This window comes from Scophthalmus maximus, chromosome 10 (genome assembly GCF_022379125.1).
Source record: "Scophthalmus maximus strain ysfricsl-2021 chromosome 10, ASM2237912v1, whole genome shotgun sequence".
Taxonomy (NCBI): Eukaryota; Metazoa; Chordata; class Actinopteri; order Pleuronectiformes; family Scophthalmidae; genus Scophthalmus; species Scophthalmus maximus.
Genome location: NC_061524.1, coordinates 11,587,534 through 11,606,948, shown reverse-complemented (window position 1 = coordinate 11,606,948; position 19,415 = coordinate 11,587,534). Strand labels below are relative to the sequence as shown.

The 19,415-nt window shown below is 41.0% G+C and overlaps 5 protein-coding genes across 6 annotated transcripts; 1 reads left to right on the top strand and 4 right to left on the bottom strand.

Annotated features, from left to right (window-relative positions):
* Positions 1-246: 246 nt before the first annotated feature.
* On the bottom strand, positions 247-7,314 carry snx5 (sorting nexin 5). Its single transcript, XM_035605564.2, has 13 exons — positions 7,157-7,314; positions 5,588-5,692; positions 5,359-5,469; positions 4,981-5,102; positions 4,747-4,870; positions 4,270-4,365; positions 4,040-4,145; positions 3,802-3,877; positions 3,675-3,714; positions 3,467-3,553; positions 2,876-3,035; positions 2,704-2,789; positions 247-1,586 (listed from the first exon to the last, which is right to left on the bottom strand). The coding sequence occupies exons 1-13, from the start codon at positions 7,190-7,192 to the stop codon at positions 1,536-1,538; spliced, it is 1,200 nt and encodes a 399-aa protein (XP_035461457.1). The 5' UTR covers positions 7,193-7,314; the 3' UTR covers positions 247-1,535.
* A 162-nt stretch (positions 7,315-7,476) lies between these two features.
* On the top strand, positions 7,477-10,636 carry mgme1 (mitochondrial genome maintenance exonuclease 1). Its single transcript, XM_035605567.2, has 5 exons — positions 7,477-8,381; positions 8,487-8,712; positions 8,799-8,931; positions 9,094-9,224; positions 9,647-10,636. Exons 1-5 carry the CDS (start codon positions 7,823-7,825, stop codon positions 9,684-9,686), a joined length of 1,089 nt encoding a protein of 362 aa, XP_035461460.2. The 5' UTR covers positions 7,477-7,822; the 3' UTR covers positions 9,687-10,636.
* Positions 9,935-12,199, bottom strand: si:dkey-76k16.6 (uncharacterized protein LOC566817 homolog). The gene is given in 6 exon segments (XM_035605570.2): positions 9,935-10,279; positions 10,392-10,457; positions 10,459-10,513; positions 11,440-11,548; positions 11,841-11,972; positions 12,128-12,199. Coding segments are annotated over 6 exon segments (774 nt in total). The 3' UTR covers positions 9,935-9,939.
* Positions 12,200-12,926: 727 nt separating this feature from the next.
* LOC118283509 (cystatin-C) lies at positions 12,927-14,550 on the bottom strand. Its single transcript, XM_035605569.2, has 3 exons — positions 14,194-14,550; positions 13,728-13,838; positions 12,927-13,327 (listed from the first exon to the last, which is right to left on the bottom strand). Exons 1-3 carry the CDS (start codon positions 14,494-14,496, stop codon positions 13,253-13,255), a joined length of 489 nt encoding a protein of 162 aa, XP_035461462.2. The 5' UTR covers positions 14,497-14,550; the 3' UTR covers positions 12,927-13,252.
* Positions 14,551-16,531: 1,981 nt separating this feature from the next.
* Positions 16,532-19,068, bottom strand: LOC118283507 (MAD2L1 binding protein). 2 transcript variants are annotated; one of them, XM_035605566.2, is made up of 4 exons: positions 18,666-19,068; positions 17,806-17,921; positions 17,626-17,694; positions 16,532-17,516 (listed from the first exon to the last, which is right to left on the bottom strand). In XM_035605566.2, the coding sequence occupies exons 1-4, from the start codon at positions 19,066-19,068 to the stop codon at positions 16,989-16,991; spliced, it is 1,116 nt and encodes a 371-aa protein (XP_035461459.2). In that variant the 3' UTR covers positions 16,532-16,988. The 2 variants fall into 2 exon arrangements, with proteins under 2 accessions (XP_035461459.2, XP_035461458.2); XM_035605565.2 differs by having other exon boundaries at positions 17,626-17,921.
* Between the last annotated feature and the right edge of the window lie 347 nt (positions 19,069-19,415).

The window sequence follows — 19,415 nt, the reverse complement described above, 5'->3', positions numbered from 1 at the left end:
CCTCAAAGCTTACCTAATACACTGCCACTGTCCCATCCCAGGATGTACTGTGTTCAATGGATTTAACACAAACAGTCATACAGCTGTGTTTAAATCCAAGGGCCCCCAAACGGAAGCCTTGTGGAAACAGGATAAAATGGATAGATGATACTGCCACCTAGTGGTATGATGGGTGGCGCTTTAAAGGACTTGTAAATAAAAAGTTTTTTTTTTAAAGTTACACAAACTCAAATCAAGTAGCAAAGCTTGGGGGGAAAGGATTTATTCAATGCCGTTATTACAAATTTATAAAATGCTGTTCTGTAGGAAAAGCATCATGTAAAGGTATTCACACAGTTGGAATCCATTAGAAATACATTCAATTTCTTATAAAACTAAAATGCATTTTAACACTCCACTGACCCTGGTAATGATTGTAAAGTATTTTTCATCTTTTTAATGCATTTTTTTACAACGGTTTAAAATAAACCAACTGTTTAGAAGATCTGGTAAAATATATTGGGTCTGATACACGAGAGTCTGTCAATAACAATTAAAGAAAAAAATAAGGAAAAACAATAATTACACACTGAAAAGGAAAAGAGTGAAAAGGCAGAGTTGGTTGCGGTGAAGAAGCTGGGGGACATAATACATGTAGTACAGGGATATCCCGGGTGCCCCGTGAAAATGTGTAGATGAAAATGCTCATGCTCAAAATAGCCTCTGGTTTGACATTCTCCAAGAAGTCTCTTGCCGAAATACGATTCATCCATATTTGCAATACTAATGTGCGTCTTTGATAACTGTGGGATCTGAGGCCACTTCTTACAAACAAGAATATCTGGACCAATCCAACTGTCCATTCCTGAGGTGAAGTGCAGTTATTTTTGAACACTTGATGATCGGTCTTGTCTTCTAAAGGGGTGATTTGGTCGCACTCTAATCTCAGAGCCCAGGAATGCTGAGCATGAGGATGCTTTTTTCCAGGCACTAGTTTTGCATCTGTAAAATTGTTCCTTTTACGAACAGAAAAGCCCCCAAAACTTGAGCATATGAATCATAAAACGTTATGCAAAAAAAAAATTGAGCCTTTTTAAAAAGGTATTTAAATGGGGGAGGAGGAAAGAGTTCAAATTAATGGAGACAAAAATCAAAAAGGCAAGACTTTTACTATGTGCATAATGTTAAAATGAGAAATGTAGAAATAATCCCCCAAAAAAAGAGAAGTCACCTCTGGTGGTGCTGCAAAAATATGGAAGACCTTAATGGTGGCAGGCTGATTCGCTGATGGCAGCATGCACACCGAGTTTAACTTCCATAAATAATGGGAAAGGACGGACCTCAGGCCTGAGGACAGGGACTCTGTAAACATGAAGACATTCTGCTTACGAGACACTTGCAGTCTTGTGCAGGTTTTTAAAGTGGCATCAGACCCCTGGGTGGGAGCAGAGATAAGTCTTGAATCCTGTCCATGCAGGGACCCCAGGGAAGCCTGGTTTCTATTTGTAATGCCTGGTCACCTGGTGATGGTAGGACAGGACCACTAGAAAAATAATTCAGTTGCTCTTGAGCAGGTCAATGCATCCCTGCAATAGAGTCGCATTGTTCTGTGGAGACAAGAGAAAACAGCTAAGTTACTCCTATAGTATTCCTAATACACACTATATACTGAATATCAAATTACAGTCAATGGGTTCAAGTCCAGCCTGATAGAAACATTATCTGTATTTTGTGTAATCTGAATATGTCAGATGGGTCATTCTGCTTAGTGCATTCATCATGCCCTTTTCTTTAACACCTGTACACTTGCTTATTAATGCAAATAATAAACCAGCAAATTATGTGGCTGCAGTGCAGTGTATAAAATCATGCAGATAGCGGTCAGGAGGTTTGGTTTGTGTTCACAACAGAATGTGATCTCAGTGATTTTGAGTGTGGCATTATGTATGGCGCCAGATGAGCTGGTTTGGGTATTTGATGGTATTAAATTGTTGATCTCCTGGGATTTTCGCCTCCACATCCAGTCAGGACCAGTTTTGCAGATGGAAACTCCTTGTTAATGAGTGTGATAAGAGGAGAATGGTGAGATGGGTTGGACCTGACAGACAGACTATGGTAACTCAAAAAAACTCTTTCCTGTGATGAGCAGAAAAGTATCTCAGAATGCACAACACATCAAGATTTGAGGCTGATGTGCTGACAGTCAGCAGACAGCAGACGAGCACGTCCATTTCCACTCCTGCCAGGCAAGAAGAGAAATCTGAGGCGGTAGGGGGCAGAGTTCTCACCAGGACTTGGCAAAGCCTGGTCTGATAAATCTGGTTTTCTACTGAGATGCAGATGGTAAGATCAGTCCAGACTGCTGGTATGGGTGCGATGGAATGGTAAATGTTTTCTTTGCACAGCTTGGGGTCCCCCTAAATACCAATTATAATAACAATAATAATAAATATTGCTTCTGACCATGTGCACCTCTTTATGGCCACAATTTTAATGGCAAATGTTGTCTCAATTCAGAACTGAAGCCATTTTAAGGCAAAGGGAGCACTTGCCCCAGATTAGTATGTGCTCTTAATAAAGTGCTTGGTAAGTTTATGTCCCCATAGGAGTATTATTTAAGTATTTTTCATTAGTTAAACATCACCAGACTATATAACAAAGTATAAGTGTATCTAAGGATTGACGGGCTTCTCTTGCAGCAGTCAGCCGTATTGTGCTACTTACCTTGGCATGTTTTATTTCAAGCTCAGCCATCTCTATGAGGTTCTTCCTGAAGGCCACAACACGCCTGCCCTTGAAACCAGTGAGCTCTAGGAGAAAAACACATACAATTTTAGACACAAAAAAACAACAAGTACAGAATCCGTCTGCATCTATTATGTATGGTGCTACAAACCTTTTTTCCCAGACTCTGAAAGCTTGTCAAATTTCTGCAGGCAGTGCTGCTGGTGCTCCTCTGCCTGAGGAATGTCCTTGCTCTTCAGTCGAGCTTTATCTAAAGCCTTGTTAGAGTTCTCGTAGTCAGCTAACGCCCGGGCCCGCCTGTATAAAAGGTCCTAACAGAAATGTTCCAGATAGATGAACATAAGAAAAAGATTTAATAAGGGAACTTAAAAAGAAACTGCACTTGAAGCACTTTAAATATAACTTGCCCTCATTACTACCAATCCATTGAGCTAAACATCCAACAATTCAACGTCTAATTTTATTTTAACAGAATGTGTGCTGGACAGAAAATAATATTATAATCTGGAAATGCATACACTTCTGTCTTATGTGTGAGGGTTTCATACTGCTCATCAAATGCAATTATTCAAATTTAATAGATACTAATTCCATAAGCTGAATCTAACAAAAATGTGGTAAATAGCAGAGTATTTGTTAATGCAACATGTTCTATTGTGCCTGGTTGTAATGTGCATTACGACCAGACAGCATTGTAAGCCATGGTAATCTTGTATGAAGGCAGAAGATAAGTATGTCTCACCTTCGCAGCCTGGATATCCCTCATGTAGTATCTTAACAGCTCCGTCAGTTTCAGCTCCTGGTCAGACGCTACTCTTCCCTCAACTTTCTGCAGTCAGAGAAACAAAGAATGACACACAGTAGCTACTGCAATATAGTAATAGATAGGGACAATAAAAAATTTAAAAAGTTTTATGTCTCCTTTTGATGAGACATTAGATTCTACCTACTCTGAGCTTCTCAAACAGGTCGGATAATTTCTCCAGGTGTCTGACAAAAAAAGAATGTATGATAGATGTGAAACAAATGCAACTTACATCACAACTCGACACGTTGAAAATTATATATAACACCCACTTCTTATTTGCTGTACCATCATCAGTCGAGATACTGTTCAGTGTGGCAGAGATGTGAATATAATCATCCGCAATATCTGAAATAACAGAAATTATCAATCAAAACAAATCATTTCCCAATACCAATATATATGAATTCATTTCAACAGCAGCGATCCCATTCAAGTTGAGTTTAGTTTGATGAATTTTGAATCACTCAAAATCCAACTCAATATGGTATTGCAAAAACCCTTTAATACTTTTGTGTGCGCGGGTCATTTTCTCTGCTTTGGCAGTGGAATCTTTTATCTTGCTGTAGTAGTCAAGCAAGAATGTCTTCTCCTGCTCAAAAAAGTCATCAACCTCCTGTGTAGGAAACAAAGAAAAATGCTAGTAGAGTAACTAGGGAATTGGCGACAACACTCCATCTGTTATGCTTTCATCCAAATACAGATCCATGATTCTAATACAGATCCATGCAGAAGCCTACCTTCACTCCTGAGATGAGGACCTCATCAGCTGACTTCACCATGTTTTTAAAGAATCCCCCAAACATTTCCTTGGCATTCTTTCTTCTCACGGTCAGCTAAAAGGACAGAATTTAGACAGGACAAATATCAAATATATGACAGGAATATGATTAATTTGAATATTGAAGTTTATTATGTTGTGTAATGGAACTAAGTTAGGTCTGGAGGAAGATTTGTGTTTGTACGTTTATTGTTTATATATCATTATGTGTCACAGTATGGTCCACACGTACTTGTAACCTGTGCTATGTTATAAGTCTGGTAGCTAGATATATAAAGCGTTTAACACAACCTAGTTCTGTAAAGACTACACAGATAAGCATTACTGCTGATCACAGCAGGATGTAAGTCATGTGTCACAAGTGTCCAGTAAACTCTACTTCCTCTCTTTCCAACAGACAATTTGGGAAAGGAAGTCAGCATTATGAGGAACTCACATCCTGGTCATACTCTAAGAAAATCTGGAAGTTTCTGTCTTTGCTTAACATGGGGTGAGAGGACAATCTCTGCAGGAAGATTTCGTGCACTTGGACAGTCTTCTTGAACACAGCCAGGTATTCACTGTACAGACAAAAACACCACAGATTACACAAAAAAGGGAGCTTTTGTAAAGGACATGACACCGTCTAAAGGAGACAATGTACAATGTTTTGTTTGAGTGTCACACTCACGCCTCCAGCTCCTGCTTCATTTTAGCGTACTCTTCTTTGGTCATTGTGGCTTCACCTTCCCCCAGTTTGTGCATCTTCTCTCTTGGGCTCTCAAAGTCAGGCTTTGGGGGTGCTGGGGGAATCTATGAATGATAAAGCAGGATATAATTTACATTTAAGATTCATGACAGGGTTTACAGTCTTAATGTGTAACATACTCTTGAACTTTTGGAAGAAATATTGAATAACTGAGATAACATGGATCACTACTCGATTATTAAGGAATTTACACTTAACAAAAAGCCTGTGCCTTACTTCTCCTTTTTTTATTGAGTACATAGAGGCCAAAGACAAAAAGTGAGACTACATCCTCCTGTCTTGTTAATTTGTCCAACTCACTATCAGGCCAGCGTAGTCCTCTGTCTCAACCAGAGTGTCATGTAGCCAGATGAAGTCTTCATGCTGCCTGGGAACGGAGAACTCTGGCTTCTGGAAAGAGCTAAGTGTCGTCTGTGAACAAAGTTATATTAATAGAGTTTCTTCAGGAAAACTGTCAACATACCAGCAATTACCCTTACTGAATATGCTTAAGGTTAGGAGTAAGGTTAGGATTCAAATAATTTTCTACCTTCGTATGGACAGTAAACTTGACTTTGTCCCTTTCACAGAGTGCATCAGGAATGTCAATGAGGAGAGAGGCATCGTTGTTTAAATCCACAGACACAGAGCGCATCTAAGAATGATGAAAATGAGAAAGAATACATCAGGGTTCTCCCAAAAATTTGCCCGAATGATCTGAAGTGAAAAGACAAAAGAAAATCTCCTCTCATTTCTATGGGGTCCCACGTAAAAAGTGGGACAGCAGAGTTACTATTCACATCTCCCAACTGTTGAATTTGGAATATTGGTTCAATAATAACAATTATTGTTATTAAGGGTCAGTATTCACGTTTCAAAGATGTAACACAACAGTATCAGCAAAAAAAAATTAGATGGGAAGGCAGCATCACAAATCCTCAGTGACTGGAGTCTTTCCTAGCTTGACAATACACAACCAATTCAGAGGAATGTTCTTTTAACATCTACAATGCTGACAGCTGAGAGAGCCACCGCCCTTTACCCGATCCAATGCACATTAAGCCTGGCTGCAACTTCTGGATGAGGTCAAACTGGGGTTTGAAGTCAGAAAATACAAAAGTTCAAACATGTCATACTGGGCACAGCCTCAACGCACAGACCTCGTGTCAACCCAAAGAGCTCGTCAATATTTTTAAAAGAATCCTAACAGGCAAAGAAAAGCGCGGCACTGCAGCACTGCCTGGGTTGTTCTGAAGGCGGCACGGCTTTGGATCTACAGGAGACACAGAACCCAGTTTCTTTAAGAGTGAGCTCCCCACCCTTGTTGATTCGTTATATTATGAGATAAAGAACACATATCTTGCCTGTTTACTGTCATGTTGGCTTAAGGACGCACCTAACATCCAGTTGTCAGTGTAATGGATACACCCATAGAGATAATAAGATAAGAGAAGTGTTGATACAACTGAGTGGTCATCCTTGAGGGGGGGGGGGGCTGCAGTGTGTGGTCCTCCTCATTAATATATACGAAGTGGACAAAACACAAAATAAAAGTATCTTTGCAGAACAATAGCATTCAAAGCACATCTAACTCAAATCCTCCACAGTGACCACAGCTACCTCTCACAAGCCGATCGAGGTCATGTGCTGCAGTGGGCACACTGCATGTTGACACTTGTCAGCATGCTCGTGGTCCGAGCTCATTCCATCGACATGACCCGGGCCACACACAGGACACAAGGGGCAAAGACGATCTGAGAGACACCTTCATGTCACCCGGGCTGTGTTACTCTTCTGTGTAGCGACGAACAATCTGCGTTAATAAGCGACGCGTGTGTTTTGAACGCGATACACGAAGTTCGGTTACAGTAGCTAGCAACCCCTTTTCTCCGAATACGTGCAAAACGGACGCCACTCAGCGTAAAGTCAACGCCGCGGACATCGCTGTCTAGCTTTGCCAATCAAATGTGAGCTAGCTTTAGCCACCGGCTAGCGCAGTGTGGGCAGGGGAAAGTTAGCGGTAATAACTTGCCACAAAGCAACGGTTGTTGTTAGCTTCCGCCGCGCCGCCGGGGCGGACTTTTGGTGCAGTTTACATGCAGAGGAGCATCCGCCTTACCTTTTCCTTGTTGTTTTCGTCTAAGGTGGATGTCATGATGGGACTGAAATTGACGGAGCGGTCTTAACAGGCCAACCACCCAAATAACAAAACTATATGCAGGAAGCCCTCCCTCCCTCCGCTGACTGCTCACTTGCCTGACGAGCTGTCAAACCGTCTTCCCCCCTTCCTGGTGATGAACGCCTAAATCCCGCCTTACGGCGAATCTAATTGGACGATGTCAAATTTACTGAAGCAGCGATTGGCGTTTGAGCCAATCAGTCATTTTTACGTTTGTGTAACTGTTGTAAAGCATTGTGCTTGTGAAAACTTATTTCCAAACAATAAATGCTACCGGTTCTCACCGGTAACGAACTCACGAAAGTAACAAACATTAGTACCGCCACCACCGAGTCGATGACCACACGGACGTATTTCGATGATACACTGCGTCGTGTGGGTAATGTAGTTCCTACCGGTCCAAATGCGGACGTGAATTCTTGCTCTGAACTCCAATTCCCAGCTACAGACATTTGTGCAACGCAACAGGCGCGTCGTTCAGAAACAGTCTTGTTTGTGTGGAGCAGCAAGTCTGGAACATGTCGGGGCAAGTACTGTCGCTCAAAAGTACCGTGAAACCATTGGAACCACGGTGCTTATGTGTAGTTGCATGTATTTAGGCAGACAATGAGTTATTGTTTTCACGCGTTCTGTGTGACAGTCGCCAGAATGTTCCTTGTAAAACGCGTGGTGTGTGTCAGAGGCATCGTGTGGCTTCAGTGCACCTCCCTCCCTCTGCGAAACTTCTCCGCTTGCCATCGCCTCGGATCCCCCAAGAGACGCAGCCCCTACAGCTCAGAGGACAGCGAGCGCTACTCTTCTCTGGTGAGGTCAGTCGCGTCCTGCAGGGTCAGCTCCCAAACCCCGGAGACCCTCCGAGCGGAAGACGAGCTCGTTTATGGACGCGTTGTGAAAGCTGCAATGCCCTCCACGAAACCACAGACGAGGGAACCTACAAGGCTTCATCCGTTCTCACTCAGTCAAAAGACGACCGACACACAGGAGCCCGAGTCAGAACCTCCGGTCCGGATCGTTTTAAATCGGGGCCAAGGCGGGTCCTCGGCACCGAGTGTGACCCGCATTCTTCAGCAGACGCTCTCCCCGGAGCAGACCTTCTATCTGGAGAGGTGGAAGAGGAGGATGATCGAAGAGCTTGGAGAGGATGGCTTCAAAGAATACAGTCAGAGTGAGTTTTATCACATGCTACTATCATACTGTGTGTGTGTGTGTGTGTGGTAACTTCAAATTGTTAGATTCCCAAGTGATTCAAAATCGTTTTTTTTTTAATCAGAATTATTTAGTCAAGGGAAGCTTTTCCATTCCACTGTGGATGCCCTTCTGACGTCAAGTGCAACAGGGACGGACGAGCATCCATTGTGTCTGTCTGAGGTTCAGGGATACATGGAGAGCATCTCTCACGTACTGGAAGATGTCAGCGCAGTGAGAGCTATTGAAAGCACTGTAAAACACGACACTCTGAACTACCTGGGGATTGTGGATTGCGTCGCTCGCTACAGGTATGTATAATTACATTTCCAGACACAGTTAGATTGTACTTTTCACACTACCGTCACTACAATCAGCCCTTTTTTTTCATTGGCAGAGGTGTACTATGTGTTATTGACTGGAAGACTTCAGAGAAGCCCAAGCCATTCCTGAGCAACACGTACGACAACCCTATTCAAGTGGCAGCCTACGCTGGGGCTTTGAACGATGACGGCAACTACAAATACCAGGTGTTTTATTGAGATAAATGCTGTCATGACATTTTGATTCTCCAATCATCACCTATTTTGTTTGACTGTCTCACAGCCGGAGGTCAGATTCCTCACTTAAAACATAGCATCTTTGTGATTGATGACTTGACACTATACACCCCTGATCTCTTCTCTCTTCAGGTGGACCATGGACTCATTGTAGTGGCCTACAAGGACGGCTCACCTGCCCACGCTCACCAGCTGAGCTCAGAGCTGATGCTACAGTACTGGAAGACTTGGCTTCTACGTCTTGAAAAGTTCACAGTACAAAGGTGAAGCAGTTAGAACCGTTTTCTCTCATTGCAGTCAAAATAAGTCCATTTTTTAAAACAAATCTGTAATTAGATTTATTCCAAAATAAATGCACTAATACAGTTTCATTATGTAGTTATTAATCTGACCTCACCAGTAGTATTTGCTTTCATCAACTAGTTAAACCAAAATGACAATTGATGAGTTAAGTAGTAGTTTGGAGTGGTGATAAGGTGATTTCTTATTATATTTGACCATTTGTAAAACAGATTATTAATTGAAAACCTGCACTTATGAGCATTGGTATTATCCATCACAGGTTCAAATTTAATTGGCACCCAGCACCATAGCAGTCTGGAATTTACAAAATCTCAAAATTTGTTAAACATCGGATAATAAATAGGCACATTATTTACTTTATGATTTCTTCTTTTCATTTCAGATCCTGTGATACATCGACTGCTCTTTCAGAAAAGAGATGAGATCTGCAAGGGCACGTCCATGTGTCACCTTATTTCAGTTTCAGGCAACTGTACCTGAAGAGAAAATATAACATGCTTGATGCTTCAATTGAGGAGGGCAAAACAATAGTTTTTTACCCTGTTGACTAGCAATCAATCTAATTTAATCTCACCCCTTTTCTGTGCTGCAAATTTCACTCAAATTCTGAACCTAATTTGGCAATGGACCTCATCAGTTATTTACAATATATTACATTTATTTCTTACCCTTCTTTTAAATACCTAAAAAATCTTTAAATCCTACCCAGGCTTTTCTGTATGAAGGATCTTCAGTAAAGCCCAAGTATTTAAAAAGGCTGTAGGAGACCACGTTCTCCTCCTTTATGAAGCAGTACACGGGATAGACCTGAGTGTGGAGTCTCTTGGCCATGGTACTGACCAGGACTTTGGCGTAGCCTTTCCCTCTGTGCTCTGGCAGAGTGAACAGCAGGGAGGGGAGGTTTGCAATCATGTTGCAGATCATCCTAGCAGCCACCTTGTCCTCTCCAAACTTCCAAGTCTGACTCACCAAGCAAATGTGGGATTCATCCAGAGAGCCGAGGGAGATCCCTGAGCTGATGCAGAGCAGAAAGAGAAGAATCACATTTTATTAACAAAATATTAGACCCAAAATAATGATCTATAATGACTTGACACAAGAATTAAGATGTTATGTATTGGCTCTACCTGTCTATAGAGGGAAGCTTGGATACATCCTCTAACATCACCATGTGACACACTGCCAGTTTGTTGCACATTTTTTTCTGATGCCACTGCTGTGCATATCTCCATGTGGTGAAGGTTGATTCCTTGGACAGAAGAAAGGATTTTTTTGTTCTTGTTTTACTATTTCATCTGGTATTTGTATTTCTTTTGAGTACTAGGAAACTGTATTATTTAAACAGGATTAAAGATTCCTGTGTCAAAATTTATTTCTGCCTCGCTTTGAAACCTTAAATGTGCAAATCTCGAAAGAAAGATAACAATATTGGTGTGATATAGCAAGCAGTTCATTTCTCCTGTTTCCTTTCTTAGTGTTATGCTTACAGGACAACACTATAATGTTTTAAGTGCAATAATGGGACTAAGGTACTGATCTTTGCCCTCATAACTTTTTTAGTTGTAGGAATATGACAAAAATGATGTCAGACCCTAAACAGATCACTAAATTATATGCGACCAGGTATGGGAGGACTTTGACATCACTGAAGGAAAAGCTAAAGTTCAAAATACAGCTACATCTATACTTTAATGGTAGCAGTGTAATTAAATATCAGGTGTCTGGGCTTTGTAACTCCCTTAGGCTTCCCATTGATATGTCTTATCATTTAATAAAATCCCTTCATTGAAAAAATTCAGCAGAAAGATCAGTGCATTAGAATGTCATGATAGCACTTCAGAGATTACATAGGGTTAGTTATGTCAAAGGGATAGTTAAGTGATTTTGAAGTGGGGTTGTATGAGTTTTTATGCATAGTTAATATGTTACCTTATGGAGATGAAAAATACATTTTTCGGTAGTCCCGTCTTCTACGGTGGGACTCAGACTTGCGCTACTTCTATTTCCCCTCCAAACTGTTAAATGACATCGCTGATCACCATCTCCATAAGGTAACATATTAACTTTGCATAAGTAACTCATACAACCCCACTCCAAAATCACCGAACTAGCCCTTTAAGAGGAATGCGCTAAGAAAAGGACAAAGGGAAGATAAAAAAGCCTTATTGCTATTACCAAGACAAAAGTACCTGGTCCAATCAAGAACAGAGGACTTCCATATGGTTTTCTCTAGAATGGCATCATCCTTTGCAAAAACCAGTGTGTCTTTGAAGAGATCCCCTTTCTGTAAAGAAAATGAAATGTGAAGGTACTCTATGCAGAGATACACTGAAACTATGGGAGTGTGTAACATTCATTTCACACCAGTGTATTGGAGATAGAATATATCAATTGGGGACACAGCATTTATACACAAATAGGTTTTGGGTCAGTGTTAGGTTAAGTGTATGGTTAGGATCAGGCAAGTAGTTTGTGTGAGTCTCAATTATTCATTATATTATTAATGCAAGTCTATGTAAAGTCCACAGAGTGATTAATGACAACGCGTGTGTGTGACTATATACACATACAGTTACCTGCTCATGCTGTGGTTTGCAGACGAGGACAGTGAAGTCTGGCCATTTGTCCACTACAACCTTTACAGGGTCTGACCTGACTCTGTTTATGAGGACCAAATGACCGTAAACCGTAAAAATGAAACAACTGTACTTCATTCAATCCGGCGAATGGACGTCCAGTTATTATCATCGAGGCAGTGTTCAAAAGTGAAGCCAAAAATATACCAATATATTTGACTGACATTGATCACCGACTTACAATAGCCTGCAACAGTTCTTATATACTTAGATAAGTCTTTATGAACCTGCAGTGATCGCGGTAAATATCTTTTCAGCTGGGTCTCAGCAATTTTCAGCTGCTCTCCGGTCAGTTCCATGGTATCATTTAACAAGGAATGAAACATGCACCCAGGTCCATCGTGGAGGCTGCTGTTGTGGTTGGCTTTCGATTCGCACTTTCGACACGTAGGATGAAGGCAAAGGGGGCACAAATATCTAAAGCCCGGTTCATTGTAGACTTCCACTTATTTAACAGGTCAAAATATTTTAACTACTACGTATTCATAATTTTTTTATTTATTAACTTGATCCTATCTATGGGCTATTTTCTGTTTCTATAAACACACGCAAACACACACACACACATATATACATACATATATATATATACATATATATATATATATAATCGATTGTATAGTTAATTGAAGATTCGAGTTTTGTGCTGCATTTGCAAATGTGTGGCACTGTTAAAACAAATACATATATATATATAATTACTTTTCTCTTCTGTATAATGATGTTGTTCAGATGCCGGCTCATATTTTGTGTAAAACATTGTCAACAGGGAAGTGATTGAAAGCAAGTTGAATAATGTAAGTATGAATGAAACGAAAAATGTTGTACATTATGTGGTAATGATTACTTCCTTCCTATGTAATAACCATTGTTACATGATAACCTTTTGCTATCTTATGTGAGATGACAGAAAAAAAATTAGCAACATTTAAAACTGACACCTGAACACCAAAATATAAATTAATACTCATTTGTACTTAACAGTGGTGGGCCTGCAAAAACAAATTCACATTATGGACACTTTCATTTAAGTTCATGTGCTGATTTAATTTTCATTTCATTGAAAAAGTTTTTAATACACTATTAAAACATTTCATCACACAATTATTTGTTATTTGCTTGATTATGCATTAGTGCACCTCTAAAAAATCATGTGTCTCTGCACTGTAAAGCTGGACAGGTTATTCTGCAGTCTGAAACAATGTGACTTTCAGAGCTTAATCAATCTAGAATACTGTGAAATATCAAAGGAAAATGGTATTGTTAATAACGTTTTGGTTTGTCTGCAAGAAAAAAAAGGCTGTTCATGCAAACAATGCCAACACTGAAGATTTCCCACGTTGTTCTCCTTTCTAGCATTTCTCATCCAGCATCGTGATAACACCAAGCCATGGGCGACTCCACACGACGAATGTGCACTCGTAAGGCTGAGGAGAACAGTTGAGAATACACATCAGATTTCAAATTATTCAATGTTTCATTTGATTATTTAACGATTAAAAAGATTTTCCAGTAAAAGACAAATATTGAATTATTTGCTAAAACTACTCACCTGGTTAACACAACTATGGTCTAACACATTTGTATTTCATTATTGTCATGAAAGAATGCATATGATTGAATATAAGCCCCCAGGGTTATCACGTAGGAGAGTGACACATCTTCGTAATTTGGCATGGGGGTATTTGATCCACATTGCAAGCAAATTCCCTTTCAATCAGCAGCAAAGCTCAGAGGTTCCAAAAGAGGAAGTTTGCAGTTACTTTGCAGTCTGATGAAACACATTGTGATCAGAAGACACAGAATCTGCAGTTATTTAGTCATTACCCGGGCCAGTTCTTGGTCTTGGTAGATGGCACACACTTCATTTGCACTCTCCTTTCTGCAGGGGGTCTTCGCCATTTTCACAGTTATGGTGTACTTCGTGCCACTAACCAGCTGGAGGGAGAAGTGGGTGAGAAGAACAGAGAATATTGAGTATGGTGAACCTTACTAACTGGTCAAACTTGATGGAAACGAGGGGACAGGATGTGACAGGATTGTGGTGGCCGATCTTATTTCACTGCGAGCCCCTGAATGATCCGGATTAGTAGGATCGTGTGCACAGTGTGACGAACTGAATAGAGAACCACTTGCTGGTGACCTGAGGTATATTTGGGTACAGGCCTAGTGCAACTGGTTTAGCTCGTTGTGGCCTAAACAGACGACGGATTGTGTCCATTTCACTGGGCGGCCTTCTGTTCCCCAACAACAGTGTGCCAACAGCCACCGGGCCACATTCGACGTCACTGACCTGTCTCTGGACCTTCACCACTTCTGCCACCTGGCTGAGGTACATGTCGTTGGTTCCTCTGTTGTGTTTGACGACGGCGAAGTTCAGCGCATCCTGCACCCCGGCATCGTTGGCATCCACGTCTGAGGGTGCCCCCACCAGACCACCCCACCCGACGGCCAAAACTGCCGCGAGAACGGGAAGGACGAGCTTCCACATCGTGTTTCTGTCGAGGCGAATACGGACACAAACAATTGAACCACAGCTCTTCTCGTCTCGGCCTCCGTGTTCTCTAAACAGCGATGTCACGGCTGTTGTGTACATTCGGAGGGGCACACCTCGCAGCCAATCAACAGTCTGCAACGCCAACACGCATCTGACGCACGGACTCTGATATGTGTCTGCTTCCACCACGGCCGCAGCCCGCCGGAGGGCGGAGGTAGACGGTCCAGCAAAGGCGTTTGGACTTCTCCGAGAAGGAAGAAGAATGGCCTCATCACAGACGCATTCGTTTTTGTGTTAAATTTCCATTTGCGACGAGGAATTTTAATCGCAGTGAAATGCTGTAGAAGTCTAGACTTAAAGTAATAAATGAGATTTTAGGCAAACACACTAATTAAAATGTGATTCTCACACAAGCTATGAAATGGGTCGTACATTCCTACTGGCGAGTACTAAGCACGGTTCCATGCACTACTGTGGGGTACCAGATCTACTTGTTTATATATGTTAACTCCTTCATTTAACCAACGTCTAAATGTGCTCATGGGCTGTTATTTGGAATGGCTTATATTCTCAATATCCTGTTATATATAGAGATATATATTTCCGATATTATGTCTAGTATTAAAAATGGCCTTGATTCTGCGAATGCAATTTGTCCTTGGACTCGTGAAAACTTTTCCTTGTGCATCTCTTTATTAAGGACTTTGTAAAGGCTAATTTGAAAGGTGCTGTAGAAATAAGGTTATTAATATTATTTGCTACTACCCTGGCCTATCTGAGTACATGCTGAGCCCACACAGAGGTCCAGTCCTTCAAACTTTTGTCGTGTTAACAAGGTGTAAATCACATGCCTGTCTACCCCTGGCAAGGGTCTCTCAGAGGCCTCTCATAAACAAGGAAGATTATTTAAAATATTCAATTTGAGTAGCAGATGTTGACAGATGTGCCACGTTTCTTTTTAGGATTTGACAGTCTTGCTGTTGCACTTGTTTTCCAGACACTGTTGGAGCGTTAAGGATTCTCCCAGTTCTGTCTGCAGCGAGGAGATTACCAACATGGCACACAGAAAGCTCAGTAATACAAACTGCAAAACAAGCCCTGACTGGAATCATGTGTCACTGCAGTGGAATTTCCACCACCCACTTTTTCTTAAAGTGAACATTGTGTCTTTCTGGCTGTTTCAGTGTTTGCCGTGGACAAAGTGCACCAATGACCAAAACCTACTGACTAAAATAAGGAAAATAAGGAATGTTTTGCTACAAGAAAAACATGAGCATTTATAGCTATAGATTGATACTTAATGCAGATTAAAATGTCCCAAACTACCATGTAATCTAATCAGTTTCACAACCAATCTTTCCAGGTGCATGAAAGGTCTTGACTTAAACCAATATTATCGAAAAAGGGGTTAAAATTTCTGTTCGCACCCATAGTTAGTCTTTCCAGGTGGGTGTAAGTGGGCTTAAGCTATCCGGTAGTTGTCCCCTTTCTTTGAGAGGAATGTCTGGGACATCCTGAGGAAATCAGGCCACCTCCACATTCAGGCCACTGAACCAGACACTGCAGGTGGGGACATAAAGAAGGCAAAGAAATTATATGGAGACAGTGTCGCTGACTGTTATTAATTATAATTAAACTTATACAGAGACTTGAGGCTGGATGACCTCTTGACAAATGTCATGATCTACTGGACCACAGGTTCGATAGTCTCCATGTGCTTCAAGGAACTTTAAAAAAGTCATCTTAAAGAAAGAGTGGATGCTAAGTAAGACTTTAAATTAGCTGGATCTGACCTTTTTATCATAACATGTGATTACTCTAATAAAATTTTGGTTTTTGATGTAGAACAGGGTTGTTGTGGCCACCAATGAGCCCCCCTACATCGTTGGTATTGAAACATGTACTCCAACACTTTCAAGCCTTGAGGTGGTTAAAGGAGCCCTTGCTGTCCCTACTATCCAAAAAGTGCAGCCCTTTGATGGACTCTCAGACCAAGGTAATTATGGTACTTTTTAAAATGATTGCTAATTAGTGTCCCAAATAGGACACGTATATAAAAATCTTTGTGTCTATGATCTCTCCCACACCACAATACATATTATTGCTTAATGTGCCTAAAAAATTGCAACACTGCTGAAAACTTGACAGTTTTAATAAATGTAAACATATACACAGATGGTACTGGCAATGTCCCCACAGATTGGATTAAAAAAGAGCATTATTCACACTAAACACATATTCTGTATGTTCATCTGTTTAACATCCTTAGAAATTTGTGATATTTGATGCAAAATTTGTAAAACAATCTTTATAAATATAAAAAATAATACACATTGTTCTCTAACACGCCAACAAGCATCTTGAGAACACATTTCCCCAATATTTCAGAAGATGATAAAAAAGGTTGTCAATGAACCCACTATCGTTTTAACTGACATGCTTTTAATCACAAGTACACCCCCCGCCCCTATAATTCATTAATACATATACAGCTCAATTCAATATCCACTGGAACCACCATTAAAATTTAATTGTAGAATCCAAAAAGAGAGCTCTAATTTCAAAGACTATGCATTCCCCAACTCGTTGGGTCATTTGCTGAAGCCCTTTATAGTCATGGGTGCCTGAAACCACACATAATCCTGCCAGTCTAAAACTTCTTCCATTGGATCATTACAGGTGCTGGGATCTGTAGACAGAGCAATAACTTGGTTCTTTACACGAGTTGGCACTTTAAATTGTAGTTTCGGGCGGAACCAGCCTACACCACAATCCCTGTGAGCCAGCACCAAGACTGTGGTGGGCATTAAACGAACGGGTCTGGTGTCAGACAAAAGGTCAGCCACAAAAAGTGTGCGGAAAAGTTGCCTTAAGCACGAGGACACCCGTAGACAGTGATCTCCACCAGCCAATACCAGTGCCTCCATGTTGATCTCATACAGCTCTTTGGGCAGGACGAGGGAGCCACCCATTAGGAGCAGCACACGGGGCACCCTGCTCAGGGAAAATAGCACCTCCAGCTGTTGCAGCACTTCCTCTAGATCCTGAAGAGTTTGCTGACACTTTCGCCAGTCCATGTCTGCAGACTGCATCGGCCTGCGACTCACAGTGTCTTTATCCTGAAATGCAAAACATTGGATTAACACTTCAATTATTAAATCAATATCAATCATATTTTCTTTTCACTTGTATATTCTGATGCGCACTACGATAATGTTTCCCACTCACCTGCATTAGGGCTTGTTGTTTCTTCTGGGAATATACCAGCTGGTCATATGTCATGGGTAGTTGCTGTCTCTGAAAAAGAATGCACTTGAGGATCTCACTGACGAAGTGGCAGCAGCCTTCCTGAGTTACAGTACCAGGGAAGACGATGTTTACACAGCCCTGCTCCTGCGCTCTTCTCACCACCTCAGCATCACCGTCCTCTGTGTTACCATGTTGTTTACTGGCATTCACACTGGAATCTGGCAAACTTCTCTGACCAGAGGTATCTCCTTCTTCTTCTTCTTCTTTGGCATCACCTGTCCAAATAAGAACAGGATTAATGTCATTAGAGTGAGCAATGGACCAGTCTTGCTCAATTTTTGCAAGTTAAATGCATAGATCAATCATAGATATGGTTTACTGTTATTGAAATCTAGCAAGGCCACTTTTTCAATAAAGCAATTCTCTTTTCCTCATTAACCTCACATATTGCTACTATCTAGCTGTGGTAGAAGAATGACTCATTCTTCTACCACAGCCATCATAAGCAGTAAATACTCAAAATTTCAATCAAGTAAAAATGTAGTATCAGCAAAATGTAAACAACGCATCAGAATAAAAGTATTAATAACTCAGAATGGCCAGGGTCTTATTCATTGTTCGATAGATTATAGATGTATGAAACTGAAAGCAGCCTTTTAATGTGGTGAAAGTGGGGCATAGTTTAATTAAATAAATATATTTTCTTTGTTTGTTATAATGTCTATGTTTGTTATAATGTTAATGTTTTCCAAGAAAACCTTGTATTTTCAAAGTAACCATAAAGAATAGTTGTCAATCAACACCGTCAAGTGTCGATACATATTTTGTTTACAATTAATAACAAAAATAATTGGCTATGCTTGAGCTATGAATAATTTCTGTTCAACAAAAGAGGTGGAATAACATGTTATGCTGTTCTCTGAAAACGCAGTGTTTGTCCTGATGCCTTCACTGATCCTCCTCGCTGGACACACTGGTGCCATGATGGACCACACGGCGGTTGTCCGACCTTTACCTACCTACAGCGATGTTTTCCTTGTCTTCGCTGTTGTTGACACTCTGTCGTCTTGAATGCAATCGGGATTCGAGGGAGACGTCTTTCGATTCGGTCTCACTTTCCGCCTTTAAAGGCGTGATCACGGACGCCGGTGAGAGCTGTTCGGCGATCTCCGCAGAGGCTCGGCACGAATTGGAGTCGTCGGCAACACTGTGTAACGTTGACACTTCACATGTCACCACCGATGGCTGCAGCGTGCTGATATCTTTGTCTGACGAAAACGACAGACGTCTCTTTGTCCCATTGTCACCGCTGCTGGTGGACGTTGTTTCCGTGTCTCCTGAGTCGGATGTTTTGTTGAATATACCCGAAACTTCTGCCATAGTTTTGAATGTCCCCGCCGGCTCTTTGCCGCACTGCATCATGGGAAGCGGGGTCGAATTCAACGATGCCTTCACGTTACATGAAAAGAATCGTAAAAAACAAACAAACAAATTTATCCGACAATTGTTTACGAAATAAAAACAAATCCGTATATTGTTCCAGGCGGGACGGCGGGTTTGTCGGTGTCCCATGATTATTATTTTTTGGGGAGACTATGGAATTTTGATCTGATCCAAAAAACAACTACAGCCCAGTTCTTTAGAATGAAATTTTGAATTAAGCATTTTTATAATGTCATCTTTTGGGAGCTCAACAGCTTCAACAGCCACTGGGTGTCATGAATGTAAAAAAAACAAAAACAAAGATTGTTTGATATGTGCTTTCCCAA

Bases quoted from the DNA above. Each gene is read 5' to 3' on its own strand.
- snx5 (XM_035605564.2), bottom strand. From the start codon at position 7,192: ATGACATCCACCTTAGACGAAAACAACAAGGAAAAG. The intron at 5,470-5,587 runs GTAGAAAATTAT...CTTTGTTCACAG, and splicing joins AGTTTACTGTCCATACGAAG to ACGACACTTAGCTCTTTCCA. The intron at 3,554-3,674 runs GTAGGTAGAATC...CTCTGACTGCAG, and splicing joins ACCTGTTTGAGAAGCTCAGA to AAAGTTGAGGGAAGAGTAGC.
- mgme1 (XM_035605567.2), top strand. From the start codon at position 7,823: ATGAGTTATTGTTTTCACGCGTTCTGTGTGACAGTCGCCAGAATGTTC. The intron at 8,382-8,486 runs GTGAGTTTTATC...TTTTTTAATCAG, and splicing joins CTTCAAAGAATACAGTCAGA to AATTATTTAGTCAAGGGAAG. The intron at 8,932-9,093 runs GTGTTTTATTGA...TTCTCTCTTCAG, and splicing joins ACGGCAACTACAAATACCAG to GTGGACCATGGACTCATTGT.
- LOC118283509 (XM_035605569.2), bottom strand. From the start codon at position 14,496: ATGTACACAACAGCCGTGACATCGCTGTTTAGAGAACACGGAGGCCGA. The intron at 13,839-14,193 runs GTCAGTGACGTC...TTCTCCCTCCAG, and splicing joins TGGTGAAGGTCCAGAGACAG to CTGGTTAGTGGCACGAAGTA. The intron at 13,328-13,727 runs GTAATGACTAAA...TGTTCTCCTCAG, and splicing joins AAGACCAAGAACTGGCCCGG to CCTTACGAGTGCACATTCGT.
- LOC118283507 (XM_035605565.2), bottom strand. From the start codon at position 19,068: ATGATGCAGTGCGGCAAAGAGCCGGCGGGGACATTCAAAACTATGGCA. The intron at 17,922-18,665 runs GTAGGTAAAGGT...TTATTTGGACAG, and splicing joins CAAGGAAAACATCGCTGTAG to GTGATGCCAAAGAAGAAGAA. The intron at 17,517-17,625 runs GTGAGTGGGAAA...TTTGCATTTCAG, and splicing joins AACAACAAGCCCTAATGCAG to GATAAAGACACTGTGAGTCG.